Source organism: Melozone crissalis, unplaced genomic scaffold (genome assembly GCF_028551555.1).
Source record: "Melozone crissalis strain CALT ecotype California unplaced genomic scaffold, PUWL_Pcris_2 ptg000120l_1, whole genome shotgun sequence".
In the NCBI taxonomy this organism is placed as follows: domain Eukaryota; kingdom Metazoa; phylum Chordata; class Aves; order Passeriformes; family Passerellidae; genus Melozone; species Melozone crissalis.
The window spans coordinates 3842699-3863883 of NW_026535896.1; the positions used below are offsets into that span (position 1 = coordinate 3842699).

Below are 21185 nucleotides of genomic sequence, written 5' to 3' on the forward strand. Positions count from 1 at the left end.
CAAAGCTCAGGAGCCAAGGGCCAGGACTCCCCCAGCTCTCCAGCATCCCTTGTCTCAGCCTTTGCTCACCTGGGAGAAGGTGAATTCATGTGAGGTGACAAAGCCTGGCGCCTGTCAGGGCTCCAGCCAGGGGAACCAATGAAGGGAACAACTTTTCCAACCCTGCATCCTCCATTCCCTGGGGGCTGGGGCTTCAAGCAGCAACAAAACCTTCAACAACCACTAACCAAAACTGAGATGTACTGTGGCACTGTGAGACAGCCACATAGCATGGAAAGAGCAGTCTCCGGGACAAGGCTGAAGCAGAGGCTGCTAAAAATGCAAAGTGAAGGAACAGAGTGAGGGAAGAAACCTCAGGCTTCAAATGATCAGGGGAAAGGCAGAATATTGAAGATATGCTGGTTAAACAGAGCACTGCAAGGTCCTGCAAATATTTACACCTGAATATTGCCCCTGACTGCAGGTAAGGAAAGTGGAAACTTGATTCACTCAACACAGTAAACACAAACAAGACAGATTTTTCTCCCCCCTCTTTACACTGCATTCAGAGGACCCTGAGGTCAAACCAACACCGTGAGCACAAATCCAGCCACTCTAAACACAGGTTCAGCAGCTTCACTGTCCTTCATCACACCAAGTCACTGTGTAGCAATCCCAGCTGGGAATTTCCCTGTTTATCATCCTCTAAATCTCTTCTCCACTGGACCAGTCAGTTTTGGCATTGCTGGCACAGAGCTGTGCAAGAAGGCACGTTCCAAAATGTGATTTAATTGGGCAGAGGAGCATGATGCAGGGCAAAATAAACACTGAACAATGTCCATGAGCACAACAGCCTCAAGCAGGTGAACATTCCCTTCACTGCAAATCAACCAGGAGAAAAAAACCAACACTAATGAGATATGCCAGGAAACCTGTGTCCCAGGTGAGGCCACTGAATTACAGCCTGACAGCTCTGAGACACAGCTGGAGGTCACAGACAGCAGTGAGGTGTCACACAGTGACTCCCACCAGACCCCAGATTGTGGGAAGCTCCGAGCTGGGAGCAGGTGCTGCTGCCTGAGCAACACTGATGGGAACAGACAGTGCTCCAACCGTGGCCAAGGTGGAGAGAAGGCAAAAAAGCCACACACAAGGAAGGAAAAAAATTACAAAGTGAAAAGTGCAAAAAATGACAGGCTGGGAGAGCTGGGGGTGCTCGCCTGGAGAAGAGAAGGCTCCAGGGAGAGCTCAGAGCCCCTGCAGGGCCTGAAGGGGCTCATAAATAGGTGTATGAGAGGCTTTACACAGGCAGAGGGTGACAAGACAAGGGGGAACGGCTTCCCACCGCTGAGGGAAGGAATTCTTCTCTGTGAGGGTGGTGAGGCCCTGGCACAGGGTGTCCAAAGAAACTGTGGCTTCAAAAACCCCCACGTATATTAAGGCAATCCAGTTGTCTGTGGCCCACTGCCCACCTGAGTGCCTTCCTTGAGATTAAAAGAGCACCTTTGTGTGTGCTTTTCTGCAGCTCTGGTCCCTCTGAGGGCACGTTTGCTCTCACACTGAGGTTTTATTTATGTAGACTGAGCCAGCATTTTGCTAAAATCTCATTCCTTCACAATGCTGCATGCTTCAAAGAGCACGTTTTTACAAGAAGTTCCCTTCATGCTCAGAAGTCTTGCTGAAAAAGAGGTTAATGCAGACTGAAAATCGTTGTGACATTATGGACCTTTTAATTGGTTACAAGACCTGCTTTGGGGCACGTATTAATAGGGCAGAAGCATTGTGAAAGCTCCTTCCCTCTCCTTGACAAACTGCCAGAGGAAGGGAAGCATTTTGGCCTTGTTCAAAGTATTGTCCAATCCATTTCAAAAGCTGAAACTTAGGGAGCACAAATGGACTAGAGGAGCAGAGTGCTCAGGATGGGAGATGATGGGAGGAGAAGGGGCAGCCCAGGTGTTTCTTTACCATGGCACTGAGCGTCTCCTCCCAGTCCGGCCGCTCCCTGGGGTGGATGCTCCTCTGCAGCTCTGGGACAAAGTCATCTTCTTCTGCGTGGACAGAGGACTTCATCATTCTGCAGAGGACAGAAATTGGATATTGATATAATTTACTGGAAGTTGATATAATTGTCACTGACAATTCCAAGGTAATATCACACCCACTCTGTTACAGCGCTCAGTTATATGACAACATAAAATGATTTTACACGTCCAGAAATCCCACAGACTCCTGAGTTTCTCCCACTTCCTCATTATACAAGCAGGACAAGAGTGTAAATTTGGTGGAGAGAAATCTGCACTTCCTAACCAATCAGTAGATAATTTTGTTTAATCACTGCACAATTTGCAAGTCTCACAACACAGCAAAATGCAGAGGAGTGATTTTCAGTCCACTTCAGAAAAATGGCTCCTATTGCCCAGGCAAACAGCAAGAGAAACACACATTTGTAAGGAGAAATATACACTTTTGATTCCTCCTCCTTTTGCCTGAAATGGGAATAACAGCTTCCAAATCTTAATTTGACTCCACCTCCCAAGGCCTGATCCATCAGCTCTCATCCCTTCCCGATTCTACCTGAAGAGTGAGCACAGCAAATCAGCCTGATGTGACCAGGCCTAACTTTTCTTCATAAAAGGAGCCATCTTCCAAATACCCTGTGAAGGTTATTCCAAGCCTGCACAGAGATCACAGGCTCAAAATGAAAACTGAGAAAGAATTCATAAAAGCCCCTCAGCCCCTCCACATGACAGCATTCTGTAGATAGGCATTTTTTTTTCACTTTCTGTTTGTGTAAATGTGCCTTTGCAGAGATTATGGCATAGACTTGAAGTACCAAAGGCCTGTTCAAAGTTTGGTATCACCCATTCTAGTTTCATTAAACACGATATTCAGGCAGGCTTTTATTCCCTTAACAGATCACCACTTATGTATTTAGGATAAGCATTTTGATAATCAGCAGTGTAAAGGCATGGGCAGGAAGGGCTGGTTTCTAACCCTGCTGATTTATGCACCACTTGACTGAAACAGGCCTGGTGAAAGCCAGTTAATAAAACTCCTTTGCTTCAGATCCAAGATGTGAAGTTCTGAAACCCCAACGTGCTGCTTGACACTGGGCCAAATCATTTAACTCTGCTTTGTTCTCTCCAAGAGGGTTAAGGATGAAGTAATTAACACTGCAGTTAATGGCACGGCCGGGTTAGGAATTACAGCCCACATCATTTCATCCCCAGCTTTGTGATCATATTTCTGCTCCAATAAAAAACACATCCCAGAGAAAATGAGCCTCAAAAGCAAAAATCAGAATGCCCCAGGGAAATGCAGCTCACTGTGGGGTCTCTGTCATTCCCAGCCCCAGCATCACCTGCTGTCCTCAGGAGGGAGGAAATGCACCTGCCTGGGGCCAGAGCTGGGAAAGATCTGCAGGAAAAAGCCATGAATTAGAGTACAGAGGTGCAATGTCAGCTCAGAAAGGAGACCCTCACCTTTGCAATAGATGCTTAAAGGAATTTGGGCGTTGAAAGACTAAAAATTTGCCTCTTCAATTTTCCTTTGCATATCAAAAGGAAGAGACCTGGCCTCACAGCCCCAGCTCCACCACAGGACAGGTTTCCTACTTAACTTGAAGCAGAGGAAACAAAAAAAAAACCACAAAACCTCCACTTTTTAAATCAATGTCATGATTTTGAAAAAGGTTCAATACAGTTTTCCTGCAGATTTCTCCATGTTGGGGTTTGACCACATTGCACCTGAATAAAAAGATTCTAAACAAATTATCCCACAGCAAGGTCAGCCTAATTCCCTGAGGTGATGGAATGGAAGGATGGGTGATGAGATCAAGACCCACCTTCTCCAGCAGTTAAAGCAATCAAAGTGCTTCCTCATTTAAAGACTTGAAAATAATGGGACTGCATTTACATCTTTATCAGCTTCTTGGGAGTACAAATGGATTCACTACCCAGCTTCTCAGGGGTAGAGAGGATCTTCTGGCACATCCTGACAAGATTTCTGCTCTGAAATTGGTGGCTGCAGTGGTGAGACTGAGTGCAGAGGATGCTATATCCTATTTTAAATAATCCTGTTCAGGGTCTGTACCCTCACACTGGATCAACGTGGATGTCACAGCACTCAGCTCTTTTTACCACACTCCAATCTATCTACTCACATCATTTCTTTAATCACTGTCTATAAAACTTCCATGATAAACTCTTCACAAACCCTTCCCACTGAGATCCCAAAATGCAATCCCATTATTCATCCTGTGAAGGTGTTCTGGACTTTTACTGCAAATTGGAAAAGCTCCACATGCAAAATTGAGCCTTTAAAACAGTCAATTCTTTGAGCTTTTGCCAGACTTCTACTGCTGAGGGAAATATTCTACTGCTGAGGGAAATTCAAACTTGGTCACAACATCACAGAAATACTGGAAATTATACTGAAGATTTTCTCTCTGACACAATTATCAGCACTTGATAACCATCTGTGCACCCTTGTTAATTTTTAATAGCCACTATTTAATTCCATGCCATCTGAGACAGAGAGCAAGGAAGGCTGAAGATGCTGCAGGTAATATTAGTCCCTTGTGGATTAAGTTTGGGTGCTTTTTTCTGCCCATCAGTGGCCTGGATGAAGGAAAATAACTTTGTGAACTTGCAGCAATGAAACAGGGAGAGGAGTAGGGGCAGAAAGGGGGCAGAGGAGGAAGAAAAGAGCTTCTGAACACACTCTCCTTTTTACAATGTTTCCTCTGGGCATGTAAAACCTCAGAGCAACAGCTGGGGAAGGAAGGAGCTCTCCTAGCAGCTGGCCTAGGGAAACTCTGGCCTCACCCCAAGACACGCCTGGAATATTATCTCTAGGTATAATCATATTCATACATTTTTATATGCAGGTGCATTATGTATATTTGACATCATTTTAATTTATATAATAAATAAATAGCACAACATACATATGTCTGATTCACCACGCATGTCAAGCTGAAACAAGACAAATTATCTTTTCTCTGCCATGAATTCTTTTCCACAGGAGAGGAAAATACCTCAAATCCCAGGAGCACTTCCACAAAACACTGACACATGGGTCTTGTAAACACTAAAGGCCAAACCAGTTAAAGAGCTGCTCTATAACAGCTCCATTTGGGTATAGACATTTGAGGCAGATGTAAATAAGTGAGAAGTCACTACAAAATTTAATCCTGGCCATTAGAATAGAAATAGAATTTTATTTAAAATGCCACTTCCTCAGCTTCTCAGCAGCTCTGCCCTTGCAATGAAACGTGACACTGTTATATTAATAAAAGTTCTGGTGTACAGAGGCCATTAAGCAATTCCCTGCAGATGAATGAACCCTTCTTCATCAAATTGAGGACCAAATGTACTGGAATAAATGTTTACAGGACATTTCACAAAAGGCCCTGCCCACTTTCACACCCACTCTTTGAAGTTCTCTGGTAGGTCAAGTTGATTAATTTAGTTAGAACTTATATATTTGTACATGACACAACTGTATCAAAAAAAACACCTCATGTCCTTTTCCTCCTCAAATCCAGTTAGCTGCTCCCCTCATTTATGGTATTTCTGTGCCATATCAGGAATTAAAACCCTCCGGTGCCTTATCCAAGCATCAAGTTCTGCCTGCTCACACTGGGTTGTGTCACAGGCCAGGAAACACCTACAGGAGATCTGTAGGGTCATTTGTATTAAGTGAACTTTATCTCAAGTAAATGTAAACTTCATATTAAATAGATGAATATTCAGCTTAACGTCCCTAAACTCCACAGTTACTGCTTGCTTATAATACTGTAAATTTAAAATACACCTTTCACTAGATGAGAACCTCTCCTTTGGCTTTGAAGGAGTCCCACATCCACAAATCCAACATATTTTCACATTTCTGTTTGCATAAGAGAGGAAGAATCAAAAAAAGGGGGTTTGTGGAAACAGCTCCTCAAGTTAAACAAAACCAGAACTTTTGAAACATTGTGGGAGTGTCTGTTCCCATTACTCAGGTTCTCTGGCACAGCCCCAGGGCCACAGCAGAGGAGAACACAGTTGTCATGGCTTGGGTGCCATGTGCCCCCCAGCTCATGCAGGACACAGGATGGAGACAAATTCCTTCTGCAGGTGCCGATGGTGGGAGAGCCCTGCCAGAGCCCAGCTGGACAGGCAATGGGCTCCTCAGATTAATGCCAAATGTGATGTGGAGCTGTTCCCCTCCTTGGGGACATCAGGCACTGCAGCTTCTCCTGGCTGCTCCCCCACCAGCGACTTTTCTTCCTGACCTCCAGCTGAGAGGTGGGAGCCATTGAGAGCTGATTTATTCGTTTATTTATTGCTTCTATCCCACTGTTCTTGTGCCTAGAGATTGCTGCCCCGATGGAAAAGCACAGCTCTGCCCTACCAAACCAACAATTCCAGAGGATTTAGAGCTCTACACAAAGTGATGCTTCCCAAGATATACATATATATATATATATTTACCTCAAAGGCTACAATTTAATTAAGGCCTGTGCTGACACTAACCAAGACTGAAAATCAACAAGCTTCAAACAGTATCTGATAAAATCTCACATTTGTTTTCTTTAAATAACTTGCACAAAAGGCAAAAATAACCCATCCTAGCATGGCTGGAGCATCCCTGTCCTTCAAATGTACCAAGTAGAGTTTTAATCCCATTACTCTCAATAACAGTTTAGAAACATAATCCAGCAGTGAATCAACAAAGAAATACCTTGAAAACTCTGCTTCAGAAGGTTTAAAATAAGTCAATCAAGATGTAAAGTGCTGTGGGTGCCACCCTACAATATATGACAGCAGAACTAAGTCAACTTTTCACATCCCATGAGCTGCCCATTGCCACCAGGAAAGGAAAAAAAAATATTAAACAAGAACTGAGATTTGATCCAAAGTTTATAAACACTTGGGCAAGACAGTGGAATCATGTGACAAACCCTGATAAATCTTCACTTCTGACCTCAGACTTCTACCACATACACACACAAAAATTAGGAAATTACATTAGGAAGATGGCGAAAACACCAAAATGCACATAGCCCTCTCAGCCAGTTTTCCAAGTAAACTCTTTGTCCATTAAATTAAAACTAATACAGTGGAAAGGAAGAAAATAATCACACAACATGGAAAGCAGAGATAGCTCTGCTCTCAGATGAGCCCCAGGGAAAATGAAAGAAGAGGTGGGAGCTGCAGGCTGACAGTGCTGACCTGATGAGGATTTAATTTCACATGTTTCAAATCAGCTTTGTCAACACCTCCCTGATTACATTATGTCCATCTGTATTACATAAAACAAGATTTCTGAAGTCTGACTCCAGGCTCACACCACACGAAGCTGGAAAAGCCTGGCAAGGGCAGCTCCAAGCCCACCTGATAAATAATGCTAAATGGATTGTGTTCAATCCTCGGCCACAGAGTGAGAACCTGGCACAACCAAAGGGTTGCTGTGATTGACTGGACAATGTTGAAAGCAGTAATTGCTACTTTTGATGGAAGTTCATCATAGGAGAGCCAAAATCCAATTAGCTGGGTTTTGCTGCACAAGGAAAATCAGGAGTGTAACCGTATATTACAATAAGAGGGTATCTAAAAATCACTGGAATGAAATGTCATTCAATTATCAGCACAGAGCAAACTGGATTTCTCTGCACTCTGGGTGCTCCAGGGCTACTCATGATGCATTTATTTATGGCCTGGTTCTGAGCTGGACTCGGTGGGTTTCAGCCTGGGGGATGTGGATATGTGAGGGTCTCAGAACTGCAACTGTGGGTGGCGGGAGTCAAAAACTTAAACCAAGCTCACTGTGCTGTGCAGCTCTTCGGTTCATGTGCCCTCCTCATGGAATGTAGGCTTCCCTGGCAGATCTATGCATGTCCCAAATAAAGGAGGCTGGGGAACTCTAAACCATGGGAATAGGGGTCTGGGCAGGATCAGCGCTGTTGCAATGAAATCCCATTTTACTGGTTGTGATGGCTTTCAAAAATTACCCATGTTAGTTACAGCCACAAAGGTAGTTTTAAAATACTTTAAATACCAAATGTTCTGTTTTTCCCAACGTTCAAATTCCAAATTCATGGCATACCTATGCCCAGGGAGCATGAGATCCCCAGTGCAATAGGGTGGTGTGGAAGGGCTCCTGGCCTCCCCAATACCAATTACTGAAATTCAGCTACAGAAGGCAACTGGTCACCACAAACCACCTCACACTAACTTGGAGTTCTGGGGTTTCTATTCCTACAGAGATTTTTTTTTTAAGAAAAGAATCACTTCCTATTTGATGTGCATCTCCACCTGTTAAATGAGATTCTCAGCTGGCTGAAATCTTCTAAGGAAGGAAAAGAATGTGGGGGGTTTGGGTTTGGGGGTTTTTTCCATTATTTCTCTTCTTAGATGAAGAATATATGAAGTTAGATAAACTTTTCAAGAATTAAATATAGAAAGTTTTAAATAAGGATTTTTTTGCAATCAGCACTATCACTTGATGAACCTTTAAAACACCAGAGTGGACATGACAACCCTTCCACTGTGTATGTTCCTCTGCAAAGGGAGGCAGACAAGGCCAGTGGCACTGCAGAGATTAATTAATATATTGGTTTCCTGCCCTGCTCCAGCTCTCTGGACTTGCTTAAATATAAGCTACAATACAGTCAGACAATTATCTTTGCTCAAGGGCTTTACTGTGGTTTCAGACTTCCAAATAGACACTTTATTTATTCATTTGCAAGAGCATTTAAAGCACATTTACAGAGCCCACAAAGAAAAGTTGCACAAACGAGACCAGATTACCTGGAATTTAAAACCTGTGGGCAAAGGGGCAAGTCTGGGCACAGCAGTTCCCCTTTCAGCAAAAAAAAGCATCTCCAGGTACCACAGGCAGCCTCTCTCACCTTGGGAATCAGCTTTTTATTCCCAGTTGACTTCTTGTTGTCACCAACACTGAGCATCTCCCAACCCCTCCTAACCCTCACTGCATAAGCAAAGCCCCCAAGCCCAGGGGGTAACGTGGGTTTAAACTGAAAAAGGATAAATTTAGAAAAAATATAAATTTGGATATTTGGAAGTAGTTCTTTTCTTTGAGGTTTACACTGGCCCAGGGTGCCCAGAGCAGCTGTGGCTGCCCCTGGATCCCTGGCAGTGCCCAAGGCCAGGCTGGGCATGGCCTGGAGCAGCCTGGGACAGGGGAAGGTGTCCCTGCCATGGCAGGGGGGGTGAGATGGGCTTTGAGCTCCCTTCCCACCCAAACCAGCCCAGGATTTTGTGATTCCAGAGCTTGAGGGCACTGCCTGTGCTCTCACACAGCCACAGGAGTGTCCCAGCAGGACCCTGGCACCACTGGGTGAGTTCCAAAGTACCAAACAACTGAACATTTCTCCCATCCATCAAGGACAGGAAGGAGGATGGAAGAGGAGAAGCCAACACTGTACTATAAACAAACCTTCTGACTGTTTCCTTTCCTCCAAGCACAGTTCTGTAGGTACACAGTAAAATCAACCCCAAACCTCCTTCAGTAAATCTCTAAATCTGAAAGCAGCAAAAAGGAGTGGACTCAGCTTCGTTTGTTCTACCCTTCCACCATGGCTTTGGCATCCTCTTGTCTCACCTGCTTGTGTTTTATGTCTCAGCTCAGTACCATCCATCTCCAAGTACATAAGTGAATACAGAGAGATGCACTCCATGCTCTGGAAGGAACATGGAACTAAGAGCTTTGTGCAACTGGGCTGTAAGAATCTGCATTCAGAGTATGCATAACTGGCATTTCTTTAAGCACTTCATGAAAAGAATAAGTTATTGGAATATTCGGCTTTTGCAAGCTCAGAGACATGTTCTTAGTTATTAAAAAGCTTTATAAAAATAATCACAGAATCCTCATGCTTTTGCATACGTATTACTGAACAAACCTGCTCTTTTATTTGGCAGCACATAAAAGATGTTATTTTAGTAGGTGCTCGGCATTTTCTTTCAGAAGAACACAGTGACAGTCAATAAAAAAATTGCTCTGGAATAGGTTTCTCTCATCACTTTGCCCAGGATGAGAAAAATAATTAGGAAATCACTGAACAATCAGAATCTCTGAGCCCTGGCTTGGACTTCTTTTGTTTGACTCAGGAACAAGTATAAAAGTAATAAAAAAAATACCTCTAGGGAAAAGGGCACGAACCTCTTATTTACCATTAATAAACTGCTGCAAGCAGCTCTGAAGCTGGAACACAGAAGGGAGATGGGAGAAGATGCTGCTCCTGCCCTCCTGCTCTGGCAAGGAGTCTGACCCTGGGCATGTCAGCAAAGGCTCCTCGTGGGGCAGTGGGATGTCCAGCCCTGGGGCCTTTCCCAGTCCCACCGCTGTGGTGGGAATGATCTAAACCCCAGAGCAGGGCTCAGCTGTCCTCCCCAAGTGACACCAACAGGGACCTCTCACCGAGCTCTCAGGAGAAGCTGTTCCCTGCGCTTCCTCTGCAATCTCCTCGTTCTGTTTGTGTGGGTGAGACCAAGCTCTGTCCCAGCCAGCCCTTCTCAATGCCCAGCAAGTGCTGCCTGCCCCTGGCTGGAGCCCTCAGACCTCACCACCACACAGAGCAGAACAAACCCCACCTCTCCCAGCTGATCCAAATGCTGCACACATCAAAGCAGACCCCAAATTGTACAGAGTGACCTAAACCTAATTCAGGACGTGCATCTGGGCTCATCTGGGGTTTATTTGTAGTTCAGTGCCAACGCAAAGTCATAGCAAATTTACTCTTCCCTCACAGAAGCACATCCTGGAAAACAATGTTTTCAGCACATGGAATGATCAAGAGCAATCACCTCATCAGTTCCAATCAGCCCCATGTGCTGCTAAATGACAACTGTTCATAACATGAGACAATGTTCAGACCTTGCCCGGTCAGGCAGCTGCAGAGCGGGGAAACCTTTCTCCAACTAAAACATTTATATGGAGCCTGACACCCACCCAGAGCTGTATTTTCTGTCCATCCCACACCTTCTATCCATCCAAAACATCCAAACTGCCTGTGTACATGGTTTTGGGGCACTCTGCGGTTAAAACCAGGGGGGAAAACCCACCCCAAGCACACTCGCTAGTGAATTCTTACAAGGAAATGAATGGAAATGAACTCTGGGACACCAGAACCTGAATGGCTGAACAAATAATAAAAGATAAGCATAAGCAAATAAATAAAGAGCAGCTCAGTTACTTTGACTTAAATAAATAGTCTTAAATGATGGGTGGTCCTTGCACCATATTTACAACAGCCCTCCTCCTACCCTCCTATTATCACTGCACTTCAGTGGTATCAAAAGCAAACAGGAGGCTGCTCAGTCCTTTCTCCATCTAGAAATCACTACTTATATATTTCATTATTACTGTTCCTATTGGATAGCTCCTGACCAGCTAAATGGAATTAAATGGAGGCCTCCAACTGCAGCAAGTCATCATCAGGGACAGATTTAAGCAGGTGGGGGTCACACAGGCAGGGAATGTGCAAAGCCACACTGTAATTAATTCTCGACAGCACAGCCGTGAATGATTCCCTGGGCTCCCAGAGCACTGGGACAGACCTGCCCTGCCACCCCCCTGCACAGGCACTTCTGAGGCAGGGAATGGGAAGATGGGAGTGGGAGGGGTGCAGAAGACACAGGGGGGACAAGGAGAAGCAGTGCCTGAGGGCTGCAGACCTTCAGGGCACAGTGGGCAAACCCTCTTGCAGTGTCTCAGAGCACATTTCCCCTCAGTGACAACACACCCAGCACTGATGAAGTCTTTAACAACCACGAACACATTGGCTTTTGGAATAATTTACAACTGTTAATTAGCACTTTCAGTGAATAATAAACCCCCAATAACCAGGAAAGAGGTCCTCACTCTCCCTTGCCTGGCTCTCAAGGGTCCAGCTGCAGCCACTACTGTCCCTTTTCCCCTCAACACCCACAGGCAGTGTGGGACAAAGGCAGCCAAGCTGGCACACGGCTGCTCTCAATGGAAACCCTGCTGCTTGGTTTCCTGCTGCCTCACAGATGAATACAGAAAGAACAATTAGCCAAGCCTTCAGTCTAATTTAGATGTATTTTTCTTTTTGGAGGGGAGACTGAGAGATGGTACGTCATAAACCCAAACCTTAACTCTAAAGCTGCTCAGAGGAGCACAAGACTGAAACACCAGGTGTAACCTGTATTATATGGACTTCTGATAATAAACAGTGACACCAGTTATGCTAAAAGCTGTACTTGGATATGCCAGGAGATCATAAAACATCAATGCAAGGACTGCTTACATCAAAGCAAGTAAGAGGTGTGTAAAGAGAGTATCTCCTTATGCTTTATATCATCTATTTTCCAAAAACCAAAGTAACTGACAGCTCACGTAAGTCATCCAGTGTTTCAGAGGACGAGTGGCCCTAAAGCAGGAAATAACTTCTGCTTCCCAGTCTATCACATAAGGATTATCAAATACCTTATCAGAGACTGCAGGAAGAAGAATCCAGGCTCAGGGAGAACAATACCCTCCCGTGCAGGGGATCACACCCTGCTCTCACTCACTCCTTGCCATGAAATGCTGTATCCTTACGGAGCAGAGACAAGAGCCAGCCCAGCTCCCAGCAGGCAATCAGGGCACTCTCCTGAGGAAGACCAGAAGGCTCTCTCAGAGAAGGCTCAGGAGTGGAGCTCTGCCCTTCCCCATTCCCCAGCCTGTGCCTCTGAGCATGGAGAGTTAATGCAACACCTCCTCCTCACTCATTACTTTATGAACTCCTTCCAAAGAGGAGAAAATGAGAAGAGAAAGCGACACGCTACACACAGCCTGAGCAGGATCACGGAGCAGGGAAGCTGTGGCCAGAGAGAGCAGTGTCCCCAAAGAGCTCAGAGGCAGCACCTCCAGAGCCAGCCCTGACTGGGCTCCTGCAGGGAGCAGCTCCCATCTGGTATCCAGCACAGGGACCTGCCCACCTCCACAGACACTGCCCTGGAGGAGAAGCGCACCCATTCCACACAGGGCTGGCACTGTGCTGGGCCAGGAGAGCTGCTGAAGGCAGAGCAGAGCTCCAGGATGGGGACATCTGGCACAGCCACAGCAGCACTGTGGGTCACCTGCAGGCTGTGGCTGCACAGAGGTCGTGAGGGACATCCCACCTCAGAGACCTCCTTCTGCCCTGGGCCACCTCCTGCTCTGAGCCCCTGGGGCTTCTGCACATCAAAGAATCCCAGAGGGTCTGGGCTGGGGGCAGCCCTCAGGACCAGTAATTCCAGCACAAGCAGGATGCCACTCACTAGATCTGGCTGCTAAACCAGACTCAGGACCCTGCCCTGCTCTCAGCCCGTGTCTCCTCCGACTAACTGAGAGTCTGGACATTCATCTTTGCTTTGCCAATGCTGCAGCTGAGTCTCTGGGCATGGAGGGGCGTCCAGTGCCTCATCATGAAACATCACCCCAGTCCCCTGGAAATGGCAGAGATCAGGAAAAAGTATGGTTGGTTGTTGTTATTTCTAATTAACTGGGGGGGAAGCAACTGAAATACAAACACTTCTGGGAAAAAATGAGAGGTCATATTTGTTTTTTAATTTTAAAAGCAAACTATGAACAACAAAATAAAGGAATTACAGAAACAACCTGTGACTGAGAACAAGGAGATCTTAAAACTGGGGGGGGGGGGGGAATGCAACCTTTTAAAACAAAACATTTTAATTGCACTGCTTCAAAATTTTGTGGGCTTATGAAACCTCTTTAATTTTATATCAGGGCAGACAAGAAAGTCTCTGAAATACCAACCCAATTTTAAAGGCAGAAGGAAGGAGGGATAAAGAAAGAGGAAAACAGTGAACTATATATTCATAGTCAAGACTGAAAAGATACTCAAAGAACAGAGGCCTTCTCTAATACATTCTAGGGGATGAGAACTATGAAAGGTGTTGAATTGCCTAGGCAGATGCCAGCAGTGCAATGCATGGAAAATCAAGAGCAAACAAAGTTTCCTGTCCCCTCAACTCCAGGAGAACGTGTCCGCATCCACCAGCTGCCTCTGTGCAAGGAAAATGAACAACTTCAAAATGTGAACATCACAGAAATACCAGGTCCCCGAGCACAGGACAAATCCTGCCACTAGAACATGCCTCATTCACCCTGATGACAGAGGGGACCATGGGAGCAGCACTGCAGGAGTGCTTGGATGGAGTGTGGTACATTGGATGCAGGAGAGCAGAAAGGGACATGGCAACCGAGTCAGGATTCCAGAAAGCAAAGCTCACAAAGGACTGGTGAGCTGTGCAATGACTCAGCAGGAAGAAGGAAAAAAAAATACAGCAGCTGATAGGCAAGTCTTTTCAGTAAGGACAGGTACCAAGAAAGAGTAAGTAAAGTAATAAAGGGACAGAAGCTGAGCTGCCAGGCTGGAATTCTGCGTGTGTGCACAGAGCTGTCTCTGCTGCTCGTCCATTCTGATCCCCTCCCAGCACACCTGAGCAGGCAGAGCAGCAGGAAAGCCTGGCCTGAACCCCTGAAGCTACAGCCCAGCCAGGAGTCAGGAAAGCACAGAGCAGACAGAATGCCAGCTGGGGAAGCCAGGAAAAGGAGCAGGAGTGGGGTAAAGCAGGAGAGTCAGCCTGCTGCCCTGCCATGCCCAGGAAGGTGACAGAGCATCCCTGCACCTCCTCAGTTGTCCTCCTGAGCATGAAATCCCACCTCCTGCTTCTCCAGTGTAACTTTCCAGGAGGGCTCTGCCATGACTGTTGAGGCTCAACAGATCCTCCTGGAATGGGAAGACTAAATGTAATCTGTAAAATAGAGATAACGTGCTCCAACCAGATGGATGAGCAAGACAAGCTGCGCAGATTTCACTGCTCAGTTTGAACATATTCTCACTCACAATCTCCTTTGCAAACCTTTATGCAAATAGCTTTTCAAGAACATTTAATCCTCCACCCTCCCAAATTAGCACAGCAGCATCGCTGTCCCCTCAGCCTGGAGCCCAGAGAGACCCCAAGGCATTGGGCACCTGCCTGGCCTGAGCCAGGTGACATTCAGTGACATTTGAGCAGATGCTCACGTGCTCTGCAAGGCAGGAGGAGAAAGGAGATGGATCAGGTAACTGCAATTCCTTTCCATCATTCCTCCCTGGCAAAGCCAATCCCTTGAAAAGCACTGTGTCTTATCTCTGCCTTTTGAATCTCACCTGGCCTGGTTCCACTGGTATCAGTTCTGCATCTCTGCCACCACTCTGCCTCTGCACCAGGGTAATGCAGGAGGAGAGGATGCCAACAGCTCCTCTGTGCAGCAGAATAACTGTATAATTGTGTTGGCTGGAGCAGGGAACTATACAGTCAGAGGGGAGGGAAGAAAAGGGCAGCTGAAAGGTACCAGCACTAGGAATGACACTCAGAACGTTCTCCTTTGCCACCACACCCCATAGCCAACACAAGTGGTGAAAACTACTGAGAAAATTAACCCCTTCAAGGCAAGGGAAGCTGGGCTTCATGACTGGCACACAGAATTATGTGTGTTAGAAGAGCTGGCAGTGAGAGATCAAGGGGGACCCTGGCCTGGTGTATCACAACCAGTTACAGTCAAAAACAGGAAGCCAGGGTGAGGACAATCACATCTGCAACATCCTCCCAACACCTGCGTCAACATCCAGCCCCCCAGGCCCTCAGGGACAACTCAGGGGACTCGAGGGGTTGGGATGAACCAGGACAATCCTGCTGAAAATACAATCCACTCTTCAATCCTCTTTCAAAAGACAAACAGGAATAAAATAAAATTTTTCCCTGAAGTAATTTTTTCTACTTGAGCCATGCAGCTCTTCACAATTAAGTCAAAATGTTCCTGTAAAACAGCTATTTTTGTTACTCCTTCTTTAAAAATGGTGTAAATAATGCACAAGAAGACTCAGCATTGCCTTAGTCAGTGAAGTCTGGAATAAAACCCAAGAGTGCCAGCTGCTGTCTGTCCTCCATAAAGACCTTCTCTCCATAAAACGACCACAGACACTTTTTTAACCCGTGCTGACAACCTGTTTGCACACAAATGCTGAGGAACAACATTCCCTCTCCCAGGAGCTCCTAAAACACTGTGCTTTGGAGGAAGGAGTAGCCGGGAAGGGCTAAGGAAGCATAAGGTACATGAATTGTTTATTTTCAGTATGACTAAGGTAACACTTCATTCCACTTGCATCACAGCAGAGGCTGCAATATTTCACTGCAACCTTCAATTGTCCTGACTCATGCTGTCAGTAATAAAATACCCTCTTGGGAAAACAAATAAATAGACAAATGATTTGGTGAAGTGCCTACCAGTGAAAGCACACTGTCCATTATTTTGAAGGCATTCCAAAAGGTTGCAGGTCTGATGTGCTAGAGCGAGTGATGAAGGGATTTACAGTTTTGCCACTTTGACAAAGAAAAAAAGAAAGTGTGGAGCAGCTTTTGAAAGCATTTGTCTCAAGCACCCAAAGGGTCGTCTGGAAAGTGAAAGCATTTCTATTCCACTGGCACTTGTGCAGAGCAGCAGGATAATGAAGTGACTGGGCTATTGCCCTTCCCAAAGCAATGAGATCTTGCTGAAAGCAGCACACATTAATCTCAGTGCCCAGGGAAAGGGCACTAAACAGTGCTCTGCCAGCCTCTTAGCCCCTCTCTCAGTAACCAGGATCATTTTAGAACTGACACCTGCAACAGAGACTTCCTAGTGCATAATGAGTAACTCAGCAAAAAGAGAAGGCTGTGAGAGAATGGGTAAAAATATAGTGAACAAAGGAGTGAAATTACAAGATATAATGCAGCCTCAGTGAATTAGGCAGCCTGACAGCAGAACTTCCAAAGACTCCTGGTGAGGATGTGGCTTCCAGAGCCATGGAACAGGCAAGGAACCATCCTGGAAAAGCACCTGCTCCTTGCTCCCACATTACCCCCATGCTGTCAGAATGCTCAGAAAAGACAGTTCCTCTTACCATCAGGGCAGGGGAAAGTCCAGTGCAACAAAAACGAGCCTGGTCCCTAAATGTCCTTGCCAGAGAGGACTGGGGTTCCCCGGCCATGCTGCGGGCGGTACAAACCCCAGTGAGCCGGAGCCGCTCTCTGTCAGGGCAGGGCTCGGTCCCTGCCAGGCTCCGTGCCCTGCTGTCCCCAGCACCGCTCTGTCAGGGCAGGGCTCGGTCCCCGCCAGGCTCCGTGCCCTGCTGTCCCCAGCGCCGCTCTCTGTCAGGGCAGGGCTCGGTCCCCGCCACGCTCCGTGCCCTGCTGTCCCCAGCGCCGCTCTCTGTCAGGGCAGGGCTCGGTCCCCGCCACGCTCCGTGCCCTGCTGTCCCCAGCGCCGCTCTCTGTCAGGGCAGGGCTCGGTCCCCGCCACGCTCCGTGCCCTGCTGTCCCCAGCGCCGCTCTCTGTCAGGGCAGGGCTCGGTCCCCGCCACGCTCCGTGCCCTGCTGTCCCCAGCGCCGCTCTCTGTCAGGGCAGGGCTCGGTCCCTGCCAGGCTCCGTGCCCTGCTGTCCCCAGCACGGGCTGGTGGCTCCCCACGGGGATGTGACTCGGTGATCAGTGTCCCCCTGTCTGCTCCCAGGCAGCTCACACAGTGACACTCTATTCCATGTGACAGCCCAAGCCACAGCTCCTTCTCTGCTCTGAGGTTTTTCATTCCCAGAGACAAACGAGCTCACTTGAAATGTTCTCTGCGAACTTGGTGCAGAAATAGGGGCTGGGTTTTTTTAAAATAATTTTTCCTTATTTGGACAAACATTTCACAAACCATGGAGACACAAAACAGGTTGGGCTGGGAGGGAGCTTAAAGACCACCCGTGCCAACTCCTGCCACAGACAGGGACACCTTCCACTATTCCAGGCTGCTCCAACCCCTGGCCTTGGGCACTGCCAGGGATGCAGGGGCAGCCACAGCTTCCCTGGGCACCCTTAACGCCTTCACAGGGAAGCATTTCCCCCCAATATCCCATTCAACCCTGCCCTCTGGCAGTGGGAAGCCATTCCCCTTTCTCCTGGCACTCCAGGATCTTCAATTTAAGTATCTCTAAGCTATCTCAGACACCTCTTCAAGCTTGCTCTGCTTTATTTTTCAAGCAGTATGTGAACAGGCAACACAACCCAGCCCCAATGCCTCCCATTATGTCATGGAAAACCCACAGGAGAGAGCACAGTTAGTTAAAAAGACAAACCTTTCTGTTCCTGAATGGAGATTGATATCTTTTTATATTCCCATTATATAATTAAAGCTTTCAACACACTTGTTTTATTGTAAATGCAGCAGTAATTAAATATGTTCTCTAAAATAACATGATTTTATTTCCCCTTGCAAGCAGATCCAGTGCACAGCTAGAACAGAAGATTTGCTGCCACACAAAATGTGTCTGCACGTGGAGCTTCCTGTTAGACCACACTCACACCATGCCAACACTTCCCACTTTCCCAGCTCCCACAAACGCCAGCACCAACCCTTTGCTCACAAAGCAACAGCAGGAATGGTGACAAAAGACAGGGAACCAGCCCCTTCCTCAGATCTGATGGCTGTTTTCCCCTGATATGCTGCCACACACTCATTACAGCACAGAGAGCCAGTCACGGTCAATTCACTTCTGTAAGCACACTCAAGTAGCAAAAATAATTATTTTTATGAAGTTCTGAGGCTCATGACAGTGGCAAAAGGCATCCCTTGGTGTCCTTGCTTTTCCTTCCTGTTCCGTTGGCACAGAAAGTGTCAAACATCAGTGGGTGCTGTTTCTCTGATTTACTGACTATGGGGAGTGTTTTAGGATAGCTGGGAAAGGGGGAATATTTGGGAAAAGATATTTGAGAGACAAGGCATCAGTAGCCTTAAAAATACTTTATTTACAGCATCAGCAAAAGCAAGAATATTTCATCCCATGAGTGCACACCTGGATATATTCTAATGTACTCATTGGCTGTTGGTTTCCTTTGAATTCCTTATTTCTCCAAAGTGAGCTGCATCCCAAGTTTGAAGAAATGCACATGCAAAGGTAAAATCGAGAGTGGGCAAACAACAGTATCCAGAAGGATCTGCAGTTTCTGTTTCAATATTCCCTCTCTCTAACAGTGCTGAACACAGAAAACTTCTTCCCAAACCAGTATTTCCTGTTTGTTCCCTGTGCTGCACAGGTGACTGCTGATCAGCACTTTCAGAACCTGATGGACAATGATAAAACACCTTTAAAGCCCCAGCTACCGCAGGAATCCCAACACTCTGGCCAGAGCTTCCCACACATGACTTGGCAGCCGAGGGGGCTGGGGCACAGAGAGCTCAGCAGTGACCCCTCCACAGTCCATCCAACACCACAGCATCCATTTCATCCACAATTGCACAGCTCCTTTCTACCAGGCAGCAGCAGTCTGAGGTTCTGCTCCTCCTGTTCTGCGCACCCAGACTTTGCTTTGTCCTTAGCAGGCACCAAGGAAACTTCTGTCTGCACAAGACAGAACGGGCCAAAACCCTCACCTTCTGTTCTTTTATGAGCCACTGGGGATTTGTCAAAAATGTTCCCTAAGCAGAGGCACATCCTGATTCAGAAAGGGGCCAGGTACTAATTAAACATCCTGTGTGTGCAGCAGCAAGGGTTTTACATCTCAGTGGTGTCTGTTTCCAATGCCATATCCAATATCTGTTCCTTGTTAGCTGTAATCAGATCCAAAATCTCATTTACAAAGTCTGCATCAGGCAGAGCAGAACCTTTTCTCCCAGTGTCACTGGAGTTTGTGAAACATGTTACACACTCCAAAGTCAAGGTGATATTTCAGTTATTTCAACAGGACACACAAAAATAATAAAAAAGTACAGATCCAAGTTGCTGTCATTTCCCTGTGGGAGGCACAGAGTAACTCCACAAGCAGGGAACGTTATCCCAGTGCCTCTTCCAGTACCTGAACCTCTCCCTTGACCCAGGCAGAAGGGAAGATGAGGTTACCTGCTGGTCTTCTGCAAATATTTATAAAGCCCTACACAGAGCAGGAGATGCTGCCACAGAACCTTACAAATCTGTGTGAAGCTGTACTTGAAATCCCCTCCAAAGAAAACAAGAAGTGTGCGCACATTTGACAACATGCGTGGAGAAAAAATGTCCTGCTGCTGGTTTTCAAGGAGCTGAGCAGAAATGGGGAAGTGTTTTTACTGCCAGACCAACCCCCAGGACTTACAAGACCTGTACGGATGTCCTTGGGACTGGCCATGACCCTGAATTATAAGCATATTAAAACAATGTTAGAATTTCTCACAATTTCACTGCAAGTCTCTCAGCATTTCATATTTTCTAAGCTCCAGTTGTGGAGTCAAATGGTGATGAAATATTCTCAGTTTTCAGTATCACTATTAAATCATCTTGTGGAGGAAATGTGAACAACATGACCCATCTTGCATATAAAAACTCAAACTGGAGAGCAAATAAAATTATAATCAAAGCACACCTTGAAAGGCATCATTTTTAAAGTCAGACTTGTGATTTTCAGAAACTTGATTGCTGTTTTTTAAATGCTGGAGGGGCCAGTCCTACCACAGATGAAAAGTTACTGTGAAAGGTGAGCATTTCTTTAAAATGAATCCTTGGGTGCAGAAATGAAGTGCTCAGGCTCAGGGCAGGGAGTCAGTGCTGGACCACAGGGACTCCTGAGGGGGCCACGGGCCCTGGGCAGAGGAAATTCAACAGCAATGGACAGAGGAAAAGCCAAACCCCTCCTGGGAGATGACAGGAACATGTTTTAATCAAACAAATTTCAGACACAAGTGCAAACTTATAAAAGGTCAGTTCACTGCACTAGAAAAATCAAACAAGTACATGAAGGAGAAGTCCATACTGCTTCCACTCATGGACTTGTTTTCCATTTTGAAAGGGAAGGGGGAAGGAAGGGAGGAGGTGCAATATATGCAACTGCATTTTAGCTTTTTCACTCTACTCTTGTGTATACATGTAACTTTAGTAATTTTCAGTCCATCCCAAAGGTACTGCATTCTCCTAACAGCACGGCATGGCAGCTCTGAGACAGGCCCTCTCTTTCACCCAGCTTTATCTCATCCCTTGATCTAACAGCTGCTCCAAGAGCCAGTCAGATCTGCCAATGCAGCACTTGTGAAGGAAGAATAGAAAATGCACGATTACGTCATATCACTCCAGATACTTTTTCTCTTCTGATGCTTGGCTGTGCTATTTGTTAGGAGAATTAACCCCACTGTACACAGATATGAGGACTGAACACAAAG

At 46.3% G+C, this 21185-nt stretch overlaps 1 protein-coding gene across 3 annotated transcripts in view; it reads right to left on the reverse strand.

Moving 5' to 3' along the window:
* The window catches only part of ARHGAP32 (Rho GTPase activating protein 32), a 247179-nt gene that overhangs the window by 151614 nt on the left and 74380 nt on the right, over positions 1-21185 (reverse strand). For all 3 annotated transcript variants that reach the window (XM_054292846.1, XM_054292844.1, XM_054292845.1), the window contains exon 2: positions 1945-2053. In XM_054292846.1, coding sequence (XP_054148821.1) covers positions 1945-2052 — 108 coding nt within the window. In that variant the 5' untranslated portion in view covers position 2053. The remainder of the gene's footprint in view (positions 1-1944; positions 2054-21185) is intronic.